This window comes from Scyliorhinus canicula, chromosome 21, assembly GCF_902713615.1.
Source record: "Scyliorhinus canicula chromosome 21, sScyCan1.1, whole genome shotgun sequence".
Classification (NCBI taxonomy): Eukaryota; Metazoa; Chordata; class Chondrichthyes; order Carcharhiniformes; family Scyliorhinidae; genus Scyliorhinus; species Scyliorhinus canicula.
In genome coordinates, this window is record NC_052166.1 from 32,157,292 (window position 1) to 32,177,261 (window position 19,970).

The 19,970-nt window shown below is 44.5% G+C and overlaps 1 protein-coding gene across 11 annotated transcripts in view; it reads left to right on the top strand.

The window, feature by feature from the left end:
• The window catches only part of LOC119955607 (astrotactin-2-like), a 1,814,189-nt gene that overhangs the window by 911,425 nt on the left and 882,794 nt on the right, over positions 1 to 19,970 (top strand). For 10 of the 11 annotated variants that reach the window (XM_038781996.1, XM_038781994.1, XM_038781999.1 and 7 more), the window contains 3 exons: positions 5,929 to 6,022; positions 8,353 to 8,427; positions 16,164 to 16,301. In XM_038781996.1, coding sequence (XP_038637924.1) covers positions 5,929 to 6,022; positions 8,353 to 8,427; positions 16,164 to 16,301 — 307 coding nt within the window. The remainder of the gene's footprint in view (positions 1 to 5,928; positions 6,023 to 8,352; positions 8,428 to 16,163; positions 16,302 to 19,970) is intronic. The other variant, XM_038781990.1, reaches the window with a different exon arrangement.

The window sequence follows — 19,970 nt, forward strand, 5'->3', positions numbered from 1 at the left end:
ATTAGCAATTCTCCAGTCCTCCGGGACCTCACCCGTGCTCAAGGATGCTGCAAAGATATCTGTTAAGGCCCCAGCTATTTCGTCCCTCATTTCCATCAGTAACCTGGGATAGATCCCATCCAGACCTGGGGACTTGTCCACCTTAATACCTTTTAGAATACCCAAAACTTCCACCTTCCTTATGCCGACTTGACCTAGAGTATTTAAACATCCATCCCTAACCTCAACATCCGCCATGTCCCCGTAACAGCCTCCCCGAACAGGCGCCGGAATGTGGCGACTAGGGGCTTTTCACAGTAACTTCATTGAAGCCTACTCGTGACAATAGCGATTTTCATTTTTCATTTCCTTGGTGAATACCGATGCAAAGTACTCATTAAGAATCTCACTCATTTCCTATGACTCCACGCATAAATTCCCTCTTTTGTCTTTGAGTGGGTCAATCCTTTCTCTAGTTACACTCTTGCTCCTTATATACGAATAAAAGGCTTTGGGATTTTCCTTAACCCTGTTGGCCAATGATATTTCAAGACCCCTTTTAGCCCTCTTTATTGCGCATTTGAGATTTGTCCTACCTTCCCGATATTCCTCCAAAGCTTCATCAGTTTTAAGTCGCCTAGATCTTATGTATGGTTCCTTTTTCATCTTGGCTAGTCTCACAATTCCACTCGTCATCCATGGTTCCCGAATCTTGCCATTTCTATCCCTCATTTTCACAGGGACTTGTCTGTCCTGCACTCTAATCAACCTTTCCTTAAAAGACTGGCACATTTCAAATGTGGATTTACCCTTAAACAGCTGCTCCCAAACCCTAGCTCCTGCTGAATTTTGTTATACTTGGCCTTTCCCCAATTTAGCACTCTTTCTTTTGACCACTCTCATCTTTGTCCATGAGTATTCTAAAACTTACGGAATTGTGATCGCTATTCCCAAAGTAATCGCCAACTGAAACTTCAACCACCTGGCCGGGATCATTCCCCAGTACCAGGTCCAGTATGGCCCCTTCCCGAGTTGGACTATTTACATACTGCTCTAAAAAAACTATCCTGGATGCTCTTTACAAATTCTGCTCCATCTACGCCTCCAACACAAGATGAGTCCCATTCAATGTTGGGGAAGTTAAAATCTCCCATCATGACCACCCTATTGCTCCTACATTTTTCTATAATCTGTCTACAAATTTGTACCTCTACTTCATGCTCGCTTTTGGGAGGCCTGTAGTAAAGTCCCAACAATGTAACTGCACCCTTCCTATTTCTTAGCTCTACCCACATTGCCTCAGTGCTCAAAATCTCCAGAGTGCTCTCCTTAATCACAGCTGTGATAGCATCTCTAACCAGTAATGCAACTCCTCCACCCCTTTTATCTCCCTCTCTATCCCTCCTGAAGCATCTATACCCTAAGATATTTAGTTGCCAATCTTGCACTTCCCTCAATCAAGTCTCAGTAATACCAATAACATTATATTCCCAGGTACTAATCCAAGCCCTAAATTCATCTGCCTTATCTGCTACACTTCTCGCATTAAAACAAATGCACCTCAGACCACCTGTCCCTTTGCGTTCATCATCTCTTCCCTGTCTACTCTTCCCCTTAGTCACATTGAGTTTATTATCTAGTACCTTACTGACTTTAGTTGCTGCCTCTTTACTGACCTCTAACTTCCTAATCTGGTTCCCATCCCCCTGCTACATTAATTTATAACCTCCCCAACAGTGTTAGCAAAAGCACCCCCAAGGACATTGGTTCCAGTCCTTTCCAGCTGTAGACCATCCAATTTGGTCCAGAACCGATTCCAATGTCCCAAAACTCTGAACCCCTCCATCCTGCACCATCTCTCAAGCCACGTATTCATTCTGACTATTCTTGAATTTCTACTCTGACTGTCTTGTGGCACTGGCAGCAATCCTGAGATTACTACCTTTGAGGTCCTACTTTTTAACTTATCTCCTAACTTCCTAAATTCTGATTGTAGGACCTCATCCCGTTTTTTACCTATATCGTTCGTGTCTATATGCACCATGATGACTGGCTGTTCACCCTCCCCCTTCAGTATGTCCGGCAGCCGATCTGAGACATCCCTGACCTGTGCACTCAGGAGGTAACGTGCCATTCGGGAGTCTCATTTTCGATCACAGAAACGCCTGTCTACTCCCCTTATGTTTGAATCCCTTATGACTATAGCCCCGCCTGTCTTTTTCTCGTCCTTCTGTGCAGCAGAGCAAGCCACGGTGTCATGAACCTGGCTACTACTGCCTTCTCCTGGTGAGTCATCTCCCCCAACAGGATCCAAAACGGTATACCTGTTTTAGAGGGAGATGACCGCAGGGGACACCTGCACTGCCTTCCTGCTCTTTCTCTGCCTTTTGGTCACCCATTCCCTGCCTCCCTCACCAATCTTAATCTGCGGTGTGGTCAACTCACTGAACGTGCTATCCACGACCTCCTCAGTATCGCGGATGCTCCAAAGTGAGTCCATCCGCAGCTCCAGAGCCGTCATGCGGTCTAACATGAGCTGCAGCTGGACACACTTCCCGCACATGAAGGAGTCAGGAGCATCGGCCGCGTCCCTGAACTCCCACATTGAGCACGAGGAGCATAACACGGGTCTGGAACTTCCTGCCATTTGTATGCTTTACCTAAACTGATTACAAATAGAATATCAAATAATTAATAAGTGAAAGGAATAAAGATTTTACTTACCAATCACAATACTTACCAATACATGAAGAGGTAAATTTCTCCCAGCTACTGCTAATTGGAGCACTTTCCTTACCAGCCAATCAAGTTACTGTTTACAGTGATGTCACTCTTCAAATTTATCCCAAAGACCTTGTGGCCGCTGTTTAAGCAGCGAAGCAGCTCCGCCCACTCCAACAGCTGAATTCCCACCAAAAAGACTCAAATCCGCGAAGCAGCTAGTTTAAATACTCACCACTCGTCTCTGTCGCCCACTCCAACAGCTGAATCCCGGCCGAAAAAAATCAGATTGTAATTTGCTCTCTTGATCTCTACATAGGTTATTTTACTTGTAAATTACCGGGAATTCCTTTCACATGGGTACATTGCAAGAATAGTTTTTCTATATTCCACAGTCACCCCTAATATTTACCCCTCAACCAGTATCAGTAAAATGGATTAAAGAGCCAATGTCCTATCTGCTGTGCATAAATAGATGCTAGATTTTCTACATCACAATCTTCAAAAGTACTTCAAAAGTACTTAATAGTATGTAAAGTGCTTTGGGATGTCCTGTGATTGTGGAAAGCGCTATAAAAGCAAGACTTGCTTTTAATCTTTTGAAATTGACTGGATCTATGTCCAATGCCTTTATTCAATTTGGGTCATATTATTGAGACCTGCACAAAGGACCTTAGTCCAAACTAAGTCCAAACCAAGATTAAAAGGAGTAGGAAGGGAAGCCAAGTGATCTGGAACTGGCGGTCAGATGAGGCGAAGCTTCTATACACAGTATTGTTCCCATTTCTTATTAAGTTCAAACTAATGTTGGACTGAATACACTTCAGCAGCAAACTCCCAATAAATTAATGGAAATAGATGGGAAAGCTGGAATGTTTGGTTATGGATTATCTACATCCATGGCTCCCTGCACTGTAATTGGATTGTACACATCATCTGGGGACTGGGACTTGGTTCAGTGGTTTTCAGAAATGTCGCTGTTGCTTGGAATCAGTGTAATTATTTTGCGAACCCAGTGTCACATCTATAATCTCTCCAATACGAAGTCTGCACTGGTTTCCCTGTTCTTGCACCTGTGTGTGATCCAGAAAGCAGCAGCAGTGTTACAGTAAAGAAAGATGGAAACATTCACTGCTGACTCTTACTCGCAGCACACCTCGTGTGAATATAGTGTTCACTTAGCGAAACTGCAGCTGGCAGTGATAAATGGGGAACTTGCAGATCTGTACCATGATCAAATTAATCACTGTATAGAAATTATATCAGCACAAATGGCATTGAAGGCCTTTTCTTTAGCATAGTGAGGTTTTTAATAATGTCTGGGCCATACAGCCTTAGTGAATGTATGGATATAAAAGAATTTCTATTCTGCCTCTTTTGAAGCTTTTCTAATGCGTTGTTATATTTCCTTCAGCAGTTTCCCATGTGTGCTTTGTATTATTTGTTGTTATGAATTGTAATATTCGTACCAAATGACAGGCCATAAATCAATGCTTCCACATTTCTAGGACGAGGACCAGAACTTTTAATCTTGATTATTAGATCAGATTTAAGGTGTGAATATTTCATGAATCTGAGGCCGCTGTGAATCTATCATTACTGGCCCTTTTTTCTTTAAACTTGAATTTGATTTTCCTGAGTCAGATAAGGAAGCAATAACTCTCTGATGTATGCTGACTGTAGGTTACCGTGTATGATTTTGTTACAAAGCCGATCCTTCCTGAAACTGAGTTGTGCCTGAATGTGTGCGGATTTGAGCGAGGAAGTGTTTTATTCCCCCCCCCCCTTTAAAAGCACACGGCCTTTCCAATGCACGCTTCTGTTTTAATCCAGTTTAGACAGGAGGATGATCGTTTCCATCTGTTCCTCGTTAAGGGTCACATGAGAAATGAGCTCTGTCAGCTTCAATTCAGTTCTTAGTAGAGGAGATCCCAAGATGTGAAATGATTATGAATTCAACATCAATTGGCAGTATCGCTGCAAAGAGGCCAATCGAGACAAGTGTCCAGGTTTTTAAATGTCACCCTGGTGCAGTGGGATTGTGCTCTTCTCGGGGGTACAGCTCATCGTCAAGGCAACCAGGTGCATTCTGTCATTGTTCTCCCACAAGTTCATTTTGCACGTCAGAGGTCTGGCTGAGTTCCAAATTGAACCAGTATCCAATCGGAAACCAGGGATTTAATCCAGGGCCTGCTAAAATTCGATTAATCTCTGGCTAAATTTGCTGAGTAACATTCTGGGAGTTGTGACCCATCACTTTACGGAATGCCTACAGAAAGACACGACACAGTTCAATTTCTGGAAAATATTGGGGAGTTAGCATTTGAAAACAGTTAAAACTCACAAATAATTCTACTTATATTCTCCTGAGAGTATTTTCTTGACACTATTTAGTCTGAGTTGCCTGACAAAAAGAAAAAAGCTAATGTAGTGCGCGTAGTCATTTGTTGCACTAAAAGCTTTAAAACATTAAATTTTGCTGTGTCTCCTGGTGACTGGAAGTTTGAATCTAATTTAAAAGTTATCAATCTGCGGAAATTGTAACACCATAGGTTAAAGACGGAAAGTGGCTCCAGATGAATTGCTTTTGCAGAGAGCTGGCAGAGGGTCAAAGTGCTTAATGGCCTCTTCCTGTACTGTAACCATTTTATGATTCTATTCTATGGATTGGTAAGGAGGAGATAGGGGAAGGGGATGCAGGATGGTGGCCTCATGGCACTGAGGACCAGGGTTCAATCTCAGCCCCGAGTCACTATCTGTGTGGAGTGTGCACATTCTCCCCGTGGGTCACACGCCCACACCCCAAAGATGTGGAGCATAGGTGGATTAGCCATGCTAAATTGCCCCTTAATTGGAAAAAAATAATTGGGTACTCTTTTAAAAAAAAAAAAATTTTTTAATGGAAAGGAGTGAGTGTGTTTCTTGTAATGAAATGCAGTTGAGAAAGTCATACAGAATTGCATTAGTATTGCAACAAAAATAACAAAACACAAGGAAGTATTTCATGGAAATGTATGTGTGACGTTGTAACTAAATGTAAATGAATGTCAGAAGTAATAGCGTTGGTTTCTACTGTTTGAACCAAATAGTTTTGAAGTGATGCTGATGTTTTGATCAGAGGCCATGTGTAGAATTGCAGGATTTTTCCTGCTGGTGGGTAGAAGAGCGTGTGAAGATGTTGACACCTTGGTTTTTTGAATCTCAGTTAATGTTTTTGTTCTTTTTCAGGTGAATGCGGCTGTCACGATGGTTACACTCCAGATCCAATCCACAAACATCTTTGTGTGAGAAGTGATTGGGGACAAAATGAAGGGTTAGTTCGGTAAATGAAGATCAACATGTATGTGTTCATGTTACAAAGATTGTAAGGGACCCATTTCCTGTTTGTTACAAACTCTATATTTATAGAAAAGCAAGTGATTTATAGAACGCTGTGATTCCTAGCATTGTAAACAGCAGGAACTGAAGGCAATATATTGCTGCTGTCCTTTATATGGCTGTTTCTACACTGTTGTTTAGTACATTTAGATCATTGAAGTGTGGACCATCGCTCTCCCATTTATAAATTTGAAATCTGCTGCCAATCTCCTGCAGGTGCCTTTGACAGAAACCAAGGACAAATTAAATGGAACTTTACAGCACAAAAATAGGTCATTCAGCACAACTGGTTGAGGCTGATATTTAAGGTCCATGGAAACCTAGGGGCTTTTCACAGTAACTTCATTGAAGCCTACTCGTGACAATAAGCGATTTCAATTTTTTTTTCACCTCTTTCTTTCTTACTTTGTCTCACTCTATGGACATATCCTTCTCTTGCTTTCTTCTTCATGCACTTCCTTAGCTTCTCCTTAAATGTATCCATGCTAATCACCTCAGATTGAGTAGTGCCTTATTTTTAAAAAAAATCTCTAGTTATGCACTTCCTCACATGTGGAAACATTCTAACGTCCTCTTTATCTTTAACCTATCGAACCCCTTCATAATTTTGAAGACCGTTAATTCTTCTCTTTCCGAGAGAAAAAGAGCCCAACCTGCTCCATCTTTGCCAACAGCTGTACCGTCCTAGGTTTTTGTATAATCTTCATTAAAGATGTTGGCCGGAATCTTCCGACCCCTCCCCCCGGTGGGATCATCCGGTCCCATTGAAACGAATGTGCTCGCTGCATTTTCCGGCCCCGCGCAAACAGCGATGTGACCAGAAAGGTCCGCCTTTTGCAATTTCTAATTGGTTCCTGATGAGGTGGATGAGAGGAAGTGCATCAGCTGTGTGGAGACCTGGTTCCAAGAACCAATAGATTAATTTGCCAATATGAGGTAATGCCCTCATGTCAATTCACCATGTGCCAACTACAACGTTTCCTCGAACTCTCTTGAACTTGAGCACTTTATCCCCACCAAGAGAGAAGAGCATTTACTTTAAACTGACTTCCACTCTGTTTTGTTTGCCTGCATCTCTTTTCTCCGGGGATCCAATCAGCACTTTGCGATTCCTTCCAGCTTGGAGCATGACAATTGTTTTCCCGTGTGGTGTCGGTGCTTCCACCACTAACTGGATACTCAAGTTACTGTCACTTTGCTCCCGGCTCCTGACAAAGAAGAACAGTTTTGTTTTTCTCCATGTTCTCCATTGAGGTCATGGGTCGGGAATTGACAGAACCTGCTCCCAAATACAGAAAGCAACCTCCCGTAATGAGGTGCAAGACCTTTAGTGATGTAGTTGCTCCCCGAAACATGGAGTCACACCAAACAAAATGTATACATAGTTTAAAAAGCTAAATGCAAGGTCTATTGAGTGGGCCACAGGGGACAACAAGCATGAAGAATAAATATTTTTTGAAGAATATTTTTATTCTCCATTTTCACATTTTCTTCAGAATATACACCCCACCAACAAACCGTAAACGGTAACGAATACAATGTCAATACCCCTACCAACAACAACGGTCCCATCCTCCCCCCCCCCCTCGAACAATGGCCCACCTAACAATATAAACATCAATTAGACTCTTTCCCTCCACCTCCTCTTGTAAACTCCTCCCCCCAGCGTTGGTTCCTTCCCCCAACTTTTAACCCCGGCTAGACTCACCGAAGCCTGTTCTACCAGGCTCCGATGGCCGCAGCCCCTCCCCCCACCTCACTCCCCTTCACTGGCCGGCTTAAACCGGCCAGTGTGGAGGCCCCCGCCCGGGTCTCCTTTCCCCTTGCCCGGTCCCAGGAAAATCAAGAAATCCCCTTTCGCACACAGCCCCAGCATATCATTCCTTCCATTAGACATCCAGAGTCCCTCCTACCTCACGGTCATGTTCCCTGCTGCCTCAGACTCACGATGCTCCTTCTCGCTGCTGCAGGCTCCTTACCAGGAGCAGTGGCCTACTCTGGAGTGTTCCCCGTCACGCTGCACCTCAACTTCAAGCCAAGTCTGAGAGTCAGGCTAATTTCATTCAGGGATCCTATCAAAATAAATGCATGCTGTCGTGTTTAAACTTTGCAGTAAGCGGATCAAACCAAAACTCCACCCTATAACTCAATATTCGAACTATAAATGCAGATTTTGCTGCATGTATGTTAGCAGGTGATGATTATGTTTGGATAATCAAATCTTCCTTGCAGTTCAGTTATTTCCTAACATGTGTTTAATTGCTGTTTTTACAGTCCATGGCCATATACAACACTGGAAAGAGGTTACGACCTTGTGACAGGGGACCAGGCACCAGAAAAGATATTTAGGTAAACAAAAAGTGAATTTCTGTCATCAATTTCTCTATTTTCTGCCGCAGTTACTTATTAATGAGGAGTTGTTGTGTTTCTAGTCAACCCTCTTGTGGTATAGCTCCCTTAAACCAGAATGCACCAGATTTGAGTTTTATAAGACAGAATCTTGGAATCCCTGCAGTGCAAAAGGAGGCCATTCAGCAAGTCTGCACTGACCCTCCACCCAGATCTGTTCCCTGCACACCCCGCCCTATCCCCGTTACCTATCCCTGGACACAAAGGAGTAATTTAGCATGGCCAATCCACCTAACCTGCACATCTTTGGACTGTGGGAGTAAACCGAGGCAAACCCACGCAGACACGGAAGAACATGTAAACTCAGCACAGTCACCCAAGGCCAGAATTGAACCCGGGGCCCTGGCACTGTGAGGCAGCAGTGCTTACCATTATCCCACCCCATCTTAAACTTAGACCAATTAGTGGACAGGTTTTGCTTTTGGGCCATGGCTCATATCCACTGATTGGATGAAACACTTCACTGTTTCTGCACGTTCTAAGTGAACCAAGTTTCATAACTCTTTTTATTAAACTATTTATAACTAAGCACGCCTCACCACTAAATCAGTAGTTACACTTTGAGAAAATGTGCGAAGAGCTACAGTGGACAAATTTACACTGATGCAGAGGATAGGATTAAAGCATTATGCTGGAACATAATAGAGGAACCTTTATCATGCATTTAACGTGTGCTGTATCTATGCTAGAAGTCTGTCTGATCATAAACATAAAAATTACAAACATTTTCATTGACCATCATTGACGTCCCTTTTTCATTCTTCTGAGTACAGGATGCACTTTAATTCATGTGGGGGAAAAAAGAAGTGAAACATCTTTATAACTGATAGTTATTTGTTTTCAGTCATTATTTTTACAGATAATTTAAAGGATTTCCAATGACTTGCTCACAGTAGACCAGTAAAACACAGTATCAAACAAGGGTATTTTACCGTGTGAAGAAAAATGCATTGTTCTATTGAAGATGTTTACCTGTGATAGGGTTTAAATTGTGCTTACCTTAGTTTGTCACTTTAAGTCTAATTGCTGTTAATAAGCTCATCTTGCAGTGAACTGATTTAGGTAAGCCTTCAGAATATGAAGCAGTGGTAAATAATTATGAATTAAATTACTTTGTCTCTGATAATTTGGAAGCATGTTGGGTGGGATCTCCGACCTCGTGCCGGGTCGCAGAATCGCCGGGGGGGTCACGAATCATGCAACCGCGGTCCTCCGATTCTCCAGCGACTGGAGAATTGGCGCCGTGGCCCCTGGTGATCCTCCTCGCTCAACGGGCCGAATGCCCGCCAAGTTCGGCCGAGTCCCGCTGGCGCTGTTCGTGTGTGGTCCTACCCGGCAGGACCTCGCCGTTCATGCTGGGGGGGCCGTCTTGATGTGGGGGAGGGTGGATCTGATTCCGGGGGGGGTGGGCCTCCATGGTAGCCAGGCCCGGGATGGGGGCCTATTAATCGGAGGGCCGGCTTATCCCGGGGTGGGAAGGGACTATGTTCCTCCGTGGCGGGCCCCTGTATGGCTCCGCCATGTTGCCCGGGGGCCGGCGCGGAGAAGGCAACACACGCACATGCGCAAACTCGTGGCGCGCATGCGCGGACTCGCGCCCTGTGCTGGCGCCCGGATCGCTAGCTGGAGCTGCGTGAAGCCCTCCAGTGCCGTACTGGCCCCCTGTATGGCGCAGGAGCGCTGCTCCTAGGGGCTAGTTGACGCGCCGTTTATGACAGCGTCAACACTTAGCACCAGGATCGGAGAATCTCGCCCGCTGTCCGGAATATAACCGATGTTGATTGGAATAAAGTCCTATCTACAGACTGAGGTGGCTGGGCTGATCTAACCTGTATTTCTTCTGGGCCTCACAACAACCAGGGACTTTCTTAAACATTTACCCAGTTATCCACAAGCCTCCCCATTACTCTAGTGCCCATTCAATCACTTTGGGTTAATCAGGAGAGATCTACTAAGCCCAGCGTAAGAATTTAAGGTAGCGAATAAAGTGTGTTTGCTGCTGCATGATGTCTTTGACTGTTGAATGGGCTGCAATTCCAAATACGTTGCATTCTTTCAGGCACATAGTGACAGTCTGAAACCTTTGAGTTGGAAAAAGCCGGTCACCAGGTGTTAGGTCCAGTCTTTGAATTGAGCTGTTACTGTCAGTTACCTTCAGTCTTGCTCCTTTTTCCAAGTCCCATTCCTAGTCAAACTTTAGACTTGAGCAATGTGGCCATTCAACATAACATAGTTTCAGAACGGGAAATGTATGTGACAGATGGAGGGAGAATAAAATAAGTTAAATGTTAACCTGAAATAGGTTGAGAGATTTGGAAATAGTGCTATGAAACCAAATTTCAGATCAGTCCCATAAGTCGAAGCCAGCACTTTGCCTGAATTTGGCCACCATCATGACATGATGACTCTGTTTTGCAGGATTCAGCTCACATAGGTTCTGAGTGAGTTGGTTGCTCCTCAGACCAGTGATTAAAAATGGATATCACTGTGCTGCCTTAATAACTCCAGACTCACTGTCTGTCTCTGTCCAACCCCCAGCTTTCACTTGTGTGCCAATTAATGAAACAAATTAGTACACAAGGAAAAACAGATGGTGTTCACTTCTTGCCGTCTGGAGAGCAGTAAATGCAGCCATCCAATTGTTCACAATGGAACTGACAACTCTTCAACCATGTCACAGCTGCACCAGAACTGAAAGGAATTTTAGGTTGCATGGTCGTTGGAATTTAAATGCTTCCAGATGTTATATTGTCAAGACTTGAAATCCAGCATGGCACGGCAGTGAATGTGAGTTCACGCAATGGCAGAAACATGAATCAAACACTTACTGCAAAACACTTGTGTTCGTGAACAAAGTTAGTTTTGCTGGTTTAATGAACACTTAATTTACTCTTTGCAACTTGGAGGATCCTCTATGTTACTGTTCGCAATAAGGTGAAGGGTGCAGTACGTTTTGGAGATGAGAGCACTTTAACATATAACTCATTATTTAGCCCATGAAATGTGTTGCCCATCATGTCTTGTGAATGTTGCATGGTTCAAGTGACGTAAATAGGCACAGCTTTAAATCAGCTTGTTTAGTTTTGGCTAATGGCAACGTGAAATAGCTAGGTTTTTTTCAAAACACCCACTTATTCTGAAAGACTTTATTCAAAAATAATTTGATCAGTGGCCGGTGAAATTTAACCCTGAAAATGTGAGGTGATGGAAGGAGTGAAAAAAACAACTCTATGAATACTCTATGAATGGCAGGACACAAAGAAGCTTAGAAAACCAGAGGGATCTTTCCCACAGATTGCTGAAGGCAGCAGAACAGGTTAATAGGGTAGTTAAGAAGTCACATGCCTTTATTAGTTGTGGCATAGATTATAAGATTATAAGAGCAGGGAGGTAACTTTGGTTAGGTCACAGCTGGAGAACTGTATGCAGTGCTGGTCGCCTCACTATGGGACGGATATGATTGTACTGGAGAGCGTGCAGAGGAGATTCACCTGGATGTTGCCCGGGATGGAACATTTGAGCAATGAAGAGAGGCTGGAATAGGCTCAGACTGTTTTCTTTAGACTAGAGAAGGCTAATGGGGGATCTGATTGAGGTGTATAAGATTATGAGGGGTATGGACAGGGTGGATAGGAAGCAGCTGTTCCCCTTAGTTGAAGGTGTTGTGTTCTCTATTTAAAGTTGTCCACTTCTGGTAGCAAGTTGTGTTCTCTATTTTGCTTTATCTGGATGGCTCGGAGACGTAGCGTTGAAAAAGAACACAAAGCTTTGTTAATGAACAAAACTATAAATTTATTACACTACTAACTAAGATTCATTCACATTCCTAAAATAGAAGATTTCTATATTAAACTTTGCTATCTGTAACAGTACACAACTGCTCTCTATCTCATGCCTCACTATCTTATCCCAGAAACCCATGTCACATGATATATAAATGACTATTCTGTGGTTCCCTCTAGTGGTAAGAAGCATTATCATTAGCCTGATAACTCTACATCCCAGTCAATATACATATCATTACAGAAGGGTCAATAAAAAAGGGGCATAATTTTAAGGTGAGGGACAGGAGGTTTAGAGGGGATTTGAGGAAAACATTTTTCACCTAGAAGGCGGTGGAAGCCTGGAATGCACTGCCTGGGAGGCTAGTAGAGGCAGGAAATTTCACAATCCAGAAAATATGTGGATGAACACTGGCAAAGTCATATCATTCAAGGCTATGGGCAAAGTGATGGAAAATGTGATCAGTGTAGTTTTGTCAGTGCCGCCTCAATAGGTTGAGGGGCCTCTTCTATATTATATGACACTATGAATAAAGTGCGACAGATTCGATGGAAGTTGCACATTGACCGGCTGTGGAGAAATTATTGTGTGCTAAAGAGCTCAGATGGTGAGTTTTGTGGAGGAGTTGAAGAGTGTGGGCAAATATCTATTGTCTGGATCTCTGGGATTCCAGCTGCAGCCCATCAATACTTTATGACAGCAGGGGTCAGCTCTGTTTTTTTTTGTTAATCCTCAGGGTATGGCCGTGTCTAGAAAGGTCAGAATGTATTGGACGTCTCTAGCTACCCTCAAGAATGCGGTGCCAACATGCTAATGCTTGATCAGAGCCAAGCATTAAAATTGCACGTCCACATGTTACCTGGTGGCGACTGGCTGCACATTCTAACACCAGACAATTTGCAAGTTCAAAGAAAAAGCAGAATATAGCTGTTTATAAATCATCAGATCTGTGATAAGAAGTGTGCAATGGAAAATTTATCAAACTGTTTTTCTATAAACTCTGACGAGACCTCACATGACAGGAAAATCGAGCTTCCGAAAGGTGACTGTTACCTTTCCTCATTTGCTAAAATGTGTACACCAAGTAATGGAAAGCTTCAAAAGAAGTTCAACGCTTTTCTGATCTATTTCTGCATCAGAAAGAAAAACCTTTGAAAGTCATGTGGAACCTGCCAGCTCGTGGCTTATGTTGAAAGTCACGAAAGCTCAGATTAAATTAGATTTATGTTCTTCAAAGAGGAATAATAGATTAGTCACTTTACCGTTTATTTTCTTGACTGTACTCCTCCAGAAGCGGAGATGGCCTGACATTGACCAGCGGTGGGATCTTCTGGTCCTGCCGATGTCTACAGCATTTTCTGTGGCTCGCAGGGTGGGGGTTGGGACTGGAAGATAAGGGCTGGAAAATCCCACCATGAGAATCTGTTCCATTATTGACAATCAGAGAATTTAAATGGAGAAGGCCATTCGGCCCATCGAGTCTGCACCGACCCTTGGAAAGAGCACTCTACTTAAGGCCACGCCTCCACCCTATCAGGGGCTGTTTAGCTCACAGGGCTAATCGCTGGCTTTGAAAGCAGACCAAGGCAAGCCAGCAGCACGGTTCGATTCCCGTAACAGCCTCCCCGAACAGGCGCCGGAATGTGGCGACTAGGGGCTTTTCACAGTAACTTCATTTGAAGCCTACTCGTGACAATAAGCGATTTTCATTTCATTTCATTATCCCCGTATCCCAGTAACCCCACCTGACCTTTTGGACACTAAGGGGCAATTTAGCATGGCCAATCTGTGGGCAGCACGGTAGCACAGTGGGTAGCACTGTTGCTTCACAGCTCCAGGTTCCCAGGTTGGATTCCCAGCTAGGGTCACTGTCTGTGTGGAGTCTGAACATTCTCCCTGTGTCTGCGCGGGTTTCCTGCGGGTGCTCCGGTTTCCTCCCACAAGTGCCGAAAGATGTGGTGTTAGGTGAATTGAACATTCTGAATTCTCCCCGTGTACCCAAACAAGCACCAGAATGTGGTAACTTGGAACTTTTCACAGTAACTTCATTGCAGTGTTAGTGTATGCCTACTTGTGACAATGAAGATTATTATCTTTGGACTGTGGGAGGAAACCGGAGCACCCGGAGGAAACCCATGCAGCGTGGGTTTCAAGTGCAAACTCCACACACAGTCACCTGAGGCCGGAATTGAACCCGGGACCCTAGAGCTGTGAGGCAGCAATGCTAATCACTGCGCCACAGTGCCGCCCCTGTGCCACTAAGATAATAGACCAAGCCAAAGCCCATTGTTTATTTTGTACCGATGGTTGAGTTGACATGATCCAAGAAGTGCTTTTGTGGTGTCGTGGCCCATGACCCCATGAACCAAGAGTATCAATTTAAAAAAAATAATTTTCACACAGTTCATGGTCTCCTGATGTCTCCTTAACATCTGGTTTTCCGGTGCTACAAGTGCAGTTACGCTTGCAAAATCTACCTGCCGGAATGTGTGCACGCTTCTGGCGGTAGATGGACCAGACACCATTTCAGTGAGGACACTAATGTCCATCTGCCATTTGCAGAGTACACCTGCAGCAAGTTGGTCTTGCATATATGTTGTCTGAACTCTCATGGCAGCATCCAGATGTGCAGTGGCTTCTGTTCGTGCTGCAGCTGAAGCTGAAATGAATTGATTTGGCCAGTGTTTCCATGCTGGGAAAGATTAGCTTGAATCTCTGCAGAAAGCCCGATGCCAAATTGGTGCCAGACTCCTTCATGCTCATTGAAACTGACCCCAGGCATTTTGGCAGGAATTTTGTTTTTTTACCCCCTGTTGGCCGTCCCAGTGTTGTCCTCTGCAGCAGAACCTGACATTCTGCTGATCTGATACGTGTGGCACTCTTGTCCCCTCTGCTGGCTGTAGGTTTTACCCTTTCAGGCACAAAAACATTAAATTAAACATACTTAAACTATTACTTATTTCTAATTTTTAACCAATAAAAATATAAACACCTTAAAACTACCTTTGGTTTCCAAACTACCTCTGTTTTCCAAACACAAGTGTTAAAGATTCTTTTTTGCTTTCGTCCTGTTCACTTCCTCTTTCTCTTCTACCATTGCTTGGTCAGTTTGCAGTTACCGGGTATCTGAAAAGAATTGACACAATAGCTGTGGTGAGGGAGCATGGGGGAGAAGCAAGAAGTGCATCATTCCACCCTCATCAGTGGGCTATGATTAGGTTTATCAGTATGTGTTAGTGAATTTGGTGCCACGTGTTTGGGTGATATGGCCATTATGTTTAAAAGGTTGGCAGAGTGTGGGTGTGTTCCTTGTAGCAGTTAGTTAAATGATGGTGGTGTGGTTAATTCAGCAGTGTGTTAGCCAAGTAGTACAGCCGGTGAGATATGGCATTTGACGATTCATTCAGATACATTCCCTGGCCTTTACCACATGTGTTAACCTTTGGTGGCATTGCATCCAGAACCTCAGGATGAAACTCCTGGCAACAGCCACTCCAACTATCTGGTCCAATAACTTGACAAAGATTGCCTCACGAATGTCCTGGCCCTCTGTGAATAGAGGACATCTCTCATCTTCAATTCCTGTACCAAGACTTCCAGTGCAGCATAGAAAAATGGTGTAGCCTGCTCTCTACAGATCCTCTGTCTTTCCCAGGCTAGAATCTGTTGTGAAATGACTTCCAGCGCGCCTCCAGCTACAATGCAGGCTAGCTTTAACTCATGTTGGCCTCTCATGATTTTGCACAACCACTCAAAGTCACTTTGCGCTGTGACACATCACAATCTTTTGATTCAGTACGCCACCTTGGTCCGAAACACAATCCCACATTGGTTTTTCGGTTCCATCCCAATTTTTAGGCCTGTGTATTTAACTAGCCTCTTTCTCTTTATAGGTCGACCTACAGCCTGGGTCAAGGTTTATGGCTGCCAGTCAGTAAAAGTTTTGTTGTGCCTCCGGTGGAGCTGTCTATCAGGCCATTGGCCAGCTGCAAGACTGATGTCCTTGTCACTGAGGACACAGGAGAGGTCAGGTAAGGTAACAAAATGCAGGCACAAGATGGACGGATAAGGATATTTTAATTGTGCGATGTGATTGCATCATCCGGAAATTAAATTAGGAAAACATTTGCCAGCTGTTATTTCTAATTCATCGAAATCATGGAACAATTTACTGTATGATGGATGTTGCCATTTATCTGTTTGTTCAGTTTCCTAATGTGGCTTTCCATCATTTTCTGTGACACGAATATTAAACTAGGACAATTATTTACTTTTTCTGAGTAAATTGTTGTTTCTACTGCCAGTTGTGTTGTTGTCGAGTCCCATCAACAGCGTGACAAGTTTCAAGTTTTCTTGTGCGGTTACAACAGTTTTGACGCTGAAATCCTGATAAATACATGTTTCTAATCCTTTTGTTACATTTTTGTTTCTTTTACACTCTTTACTCCTAGTTTTGCCTTCTGTGTCTCAAATTCTCCTCGCAAGTGGGTGCTTTCTCCTTAGTGTTCCATATTTGCCTCGATCTTCTGGGTAAATTTACTAACACACTTGAGATAGCAAAGCAGAAAATCTCACCAATAAATGCTAAATACTGCGGATGCTGAGAATCTGAAAGAAAACCGAAAATGTTGGGCAAAAGGAACAGGTCTGACAGTGTCCACAGAGAAAAACAAGAGTTTACATTTTGAGTCACTGTGGGCGCGATTCTCCGCAAATGCGGCGAGTCGTAAAGGCTGCCGTGAAACTGGCCGTGTTTCACGGCAGCCTCCACGCCCCTTCCCAGGACCCGATTCTCCCCCCCGGGCGGGGCTAGCAGTGGGGCCCCGTGAAGCACGGCATCGCGGGCTTAGCGACCGTCGCTAAGTCCGCGCGCCAAGCGTCACGCCGGCTGACGCGCACGATGACGTCAGCCGCGCATGCGCGGGTTGGACGGCTCCAACCCGTGCATGCACGGATGACGTCATCATGCAGACGCGTCAAACCCGCACATGCATGGGCCGTCATGCCCCTCAGCCGCCCCGCGGACTGATCCTGCGGGGCGGCGGAAGAACAAATAGTGCGTGGGTATCGGACCCGCTGCCCGCGATCGGTGCCCACCGATCGCAGGCCCATGCCACGGCACAGTCGTGGTGCGGCCGTGCCAATCGGTGCCATGGTTGTCCGGGACGGGCACTTTGCGGCCGTTTTCACGAACGGTGAGAGCAGGTGTGATCGCGTTCGTGAAAACGGGCGTAAAAAAACGGCGAGCAGCAATTCGTGTCGTGGGGTGGCCGTGGGGGGGGGGAATAGCGGGAGGGCGTGAAAATTGTCAGGAAGGCCCTCCCGCTATTCTCCGACTCGTCGTGGGCAGCGGAAAATCGTGCCCTATGACTCTCGAAGTGTAAACTCTCCTTCTCTCTCCACAGACGATGCCAGACCTGCTGAGTTTATCCAACATTTTCTGTTTTTGTTTCAGATTTCCAGTTTCCGCAGTGTTTTCCTTTTTTTTTTCACGTCACCGTTCTTCTTTGTTGCCAGCAACGGCAGAATTGTCTGTTCAGCCAATTTTCATTGAGATGGTCTGCTCAGATTGCTGCTCTTCACAGACACCCGGCCTAATCGAAACATCTTGAAAAGCTTCAGGCTTTTAAGTTCCTCCTCTTGCTCGCCCAACTCTCCCCGGCCCAAATTCTCAAACCCCGTCTCCCCACTTGCCGCAACGCTTTCATGTGGATTCAAATGGCTGCCCATAAACTTCAAAAACGCTCTCAATTTTATGCAATGACACAGTATGTTGTTTTTAAATTGCGACATTTCACTGCTTTCTGGTTGGAGTTAGATGAGCAGTCCCCAAATTATAGTATCCATTTCGGTCAAGGCATGATTTATCAAGGTGTAGTTGAGGTTTATCTCCTGTTATATCATCACTGAATTCAAGGAGCTGTTTCAACCCATGTGGGGGAATCGTAAAGCAAAACAACCAAATTGACTGAATGCCCTCACCCATGAAGTAAGTACTATCAAGATTCTACTTTTACTTTAATGTGAATCTCAAACCACACAAATTACACACGAATTAATAGGAAAATTATGCTTCAAATGCAATGGGAAATTTCACTTTAAATAGTAAATTCAACAACAATAGTCTTAGAAAAGCATTCACAACTCAAATGTGGCACCACATTGCTACACAACTCCATAATTGTTGTTCCTTATTCATAATGTTGTTCCTTATTCATAAAGTGTAAGTCAGGAGTCTTATCTGACAAGTTTTTACCTTCAACTTCCATGGGTACGATTATCATCAGTAAGGTGCACTTCTGTGAACCTTCTCTCCATCAGGTCCAGATGGTGCTCTTTCCGAAGTCCCTATCGCAATACAGTGTCCCAAGGAGCTGCAGCACTAAAAAGCAAAATATGACGCCAAATCACAGAAGGAAATATTTTTGCAGATGACCAATAGTTTGGTCAAAGCGATAGATGTCAAGGAGAGCCTTAAAGGTGGCCAGCAAGGTAGAAATGGAGAGGCAGGGTATTCTAGAGCTTAGGCCCAGGCATCTGGAGGCATCGCCACAGATGGTGGAACAATTCCAATCAGAGATTCATAACAGGTCAGAATTGACAGAGTGTAGGTATCTTAGAGGATTATAGGGTTGGAAGAGATGATGGAGATAGGGAGGTGCAAGGCCTCATATGGATCTGAAAATGAGAGTTCTAAAATCAAGGCATTATGGAGGTTGGAGCCAGTCTAGATTTTGTCATTGGTGATCAGGATTGTAGAACCTTGGATGGCCTCAGGTTTACTGAGGCCAGAATGTGGGAGGCCTCTGTGTACAGACGCCGGCCGGCTGGGAGTTAGAATTATGGAGTTATCAAAGGCATGGATGAAGGTTTCAGCAGCAGGTGAGCTGAGGCAGGGCTGGAGTCGAGCGATGTTATGGAGGCATAAGTAGGAGGCGTTAGGTGGCAGCACGGTAGCACAGTGGTTCGCACAGTTGCTTCACAGCTCTAGGGACCCAGCTTCAATTCCCGGCTTGTCTGTGCGGGGTCCGCACGTTCTCCCCATATCTGCGTGGGTTTCCTCCGGGTGATCCGGTTTCCTCCCACAGTCCAAAGATGTGCAGTCTAGGTGGATTGGCTGTGCTAAATTGCCCTTAGTGTCCAGAAAAGGTTAGCTGGGGTTACGGGGATGGGTGGAGGTGTGGGGATAAGGTGGAGTATGGGCTTAGGTAGGGTGCTCTTTCCAAGTTGCATAATCGATGGGCTAAATAGCCTCCTTCTGCACTGTTCATGCTATCATTCTATGATTCTAGTGATAGCATGTATGGAATGAATATGTGGTTAGAAGCTCAACCTGGGGTCAAATATGACACTGAGGTTGCAAACAGTCTGGTTCATCCCCAGATGGAATAGAGTCAGTGGCTATGGTGTGGAATTTATGGAAGGAATAGAACATAGAATAGCACAACACAGTACAAGCCCTTCAGCCCACAATGTTGTGCCGACCATTTATCCTAATCTAAGATCAACCTAACCTACACTCCTTCAATATACTGCTGTCCATGCGCCTGTCTAAGAGTCGCTTAAATGTCCCTAATGACTCTGGCTCCACCACCTCTGCTAGCAGTGCATTCCACACACCCACCACTCTCTTTTGTGAAGAACCTACCTCTGACATCTCCCCTTTACCTTCCTCCAATCAGCTTAAAATTATGTGTTCT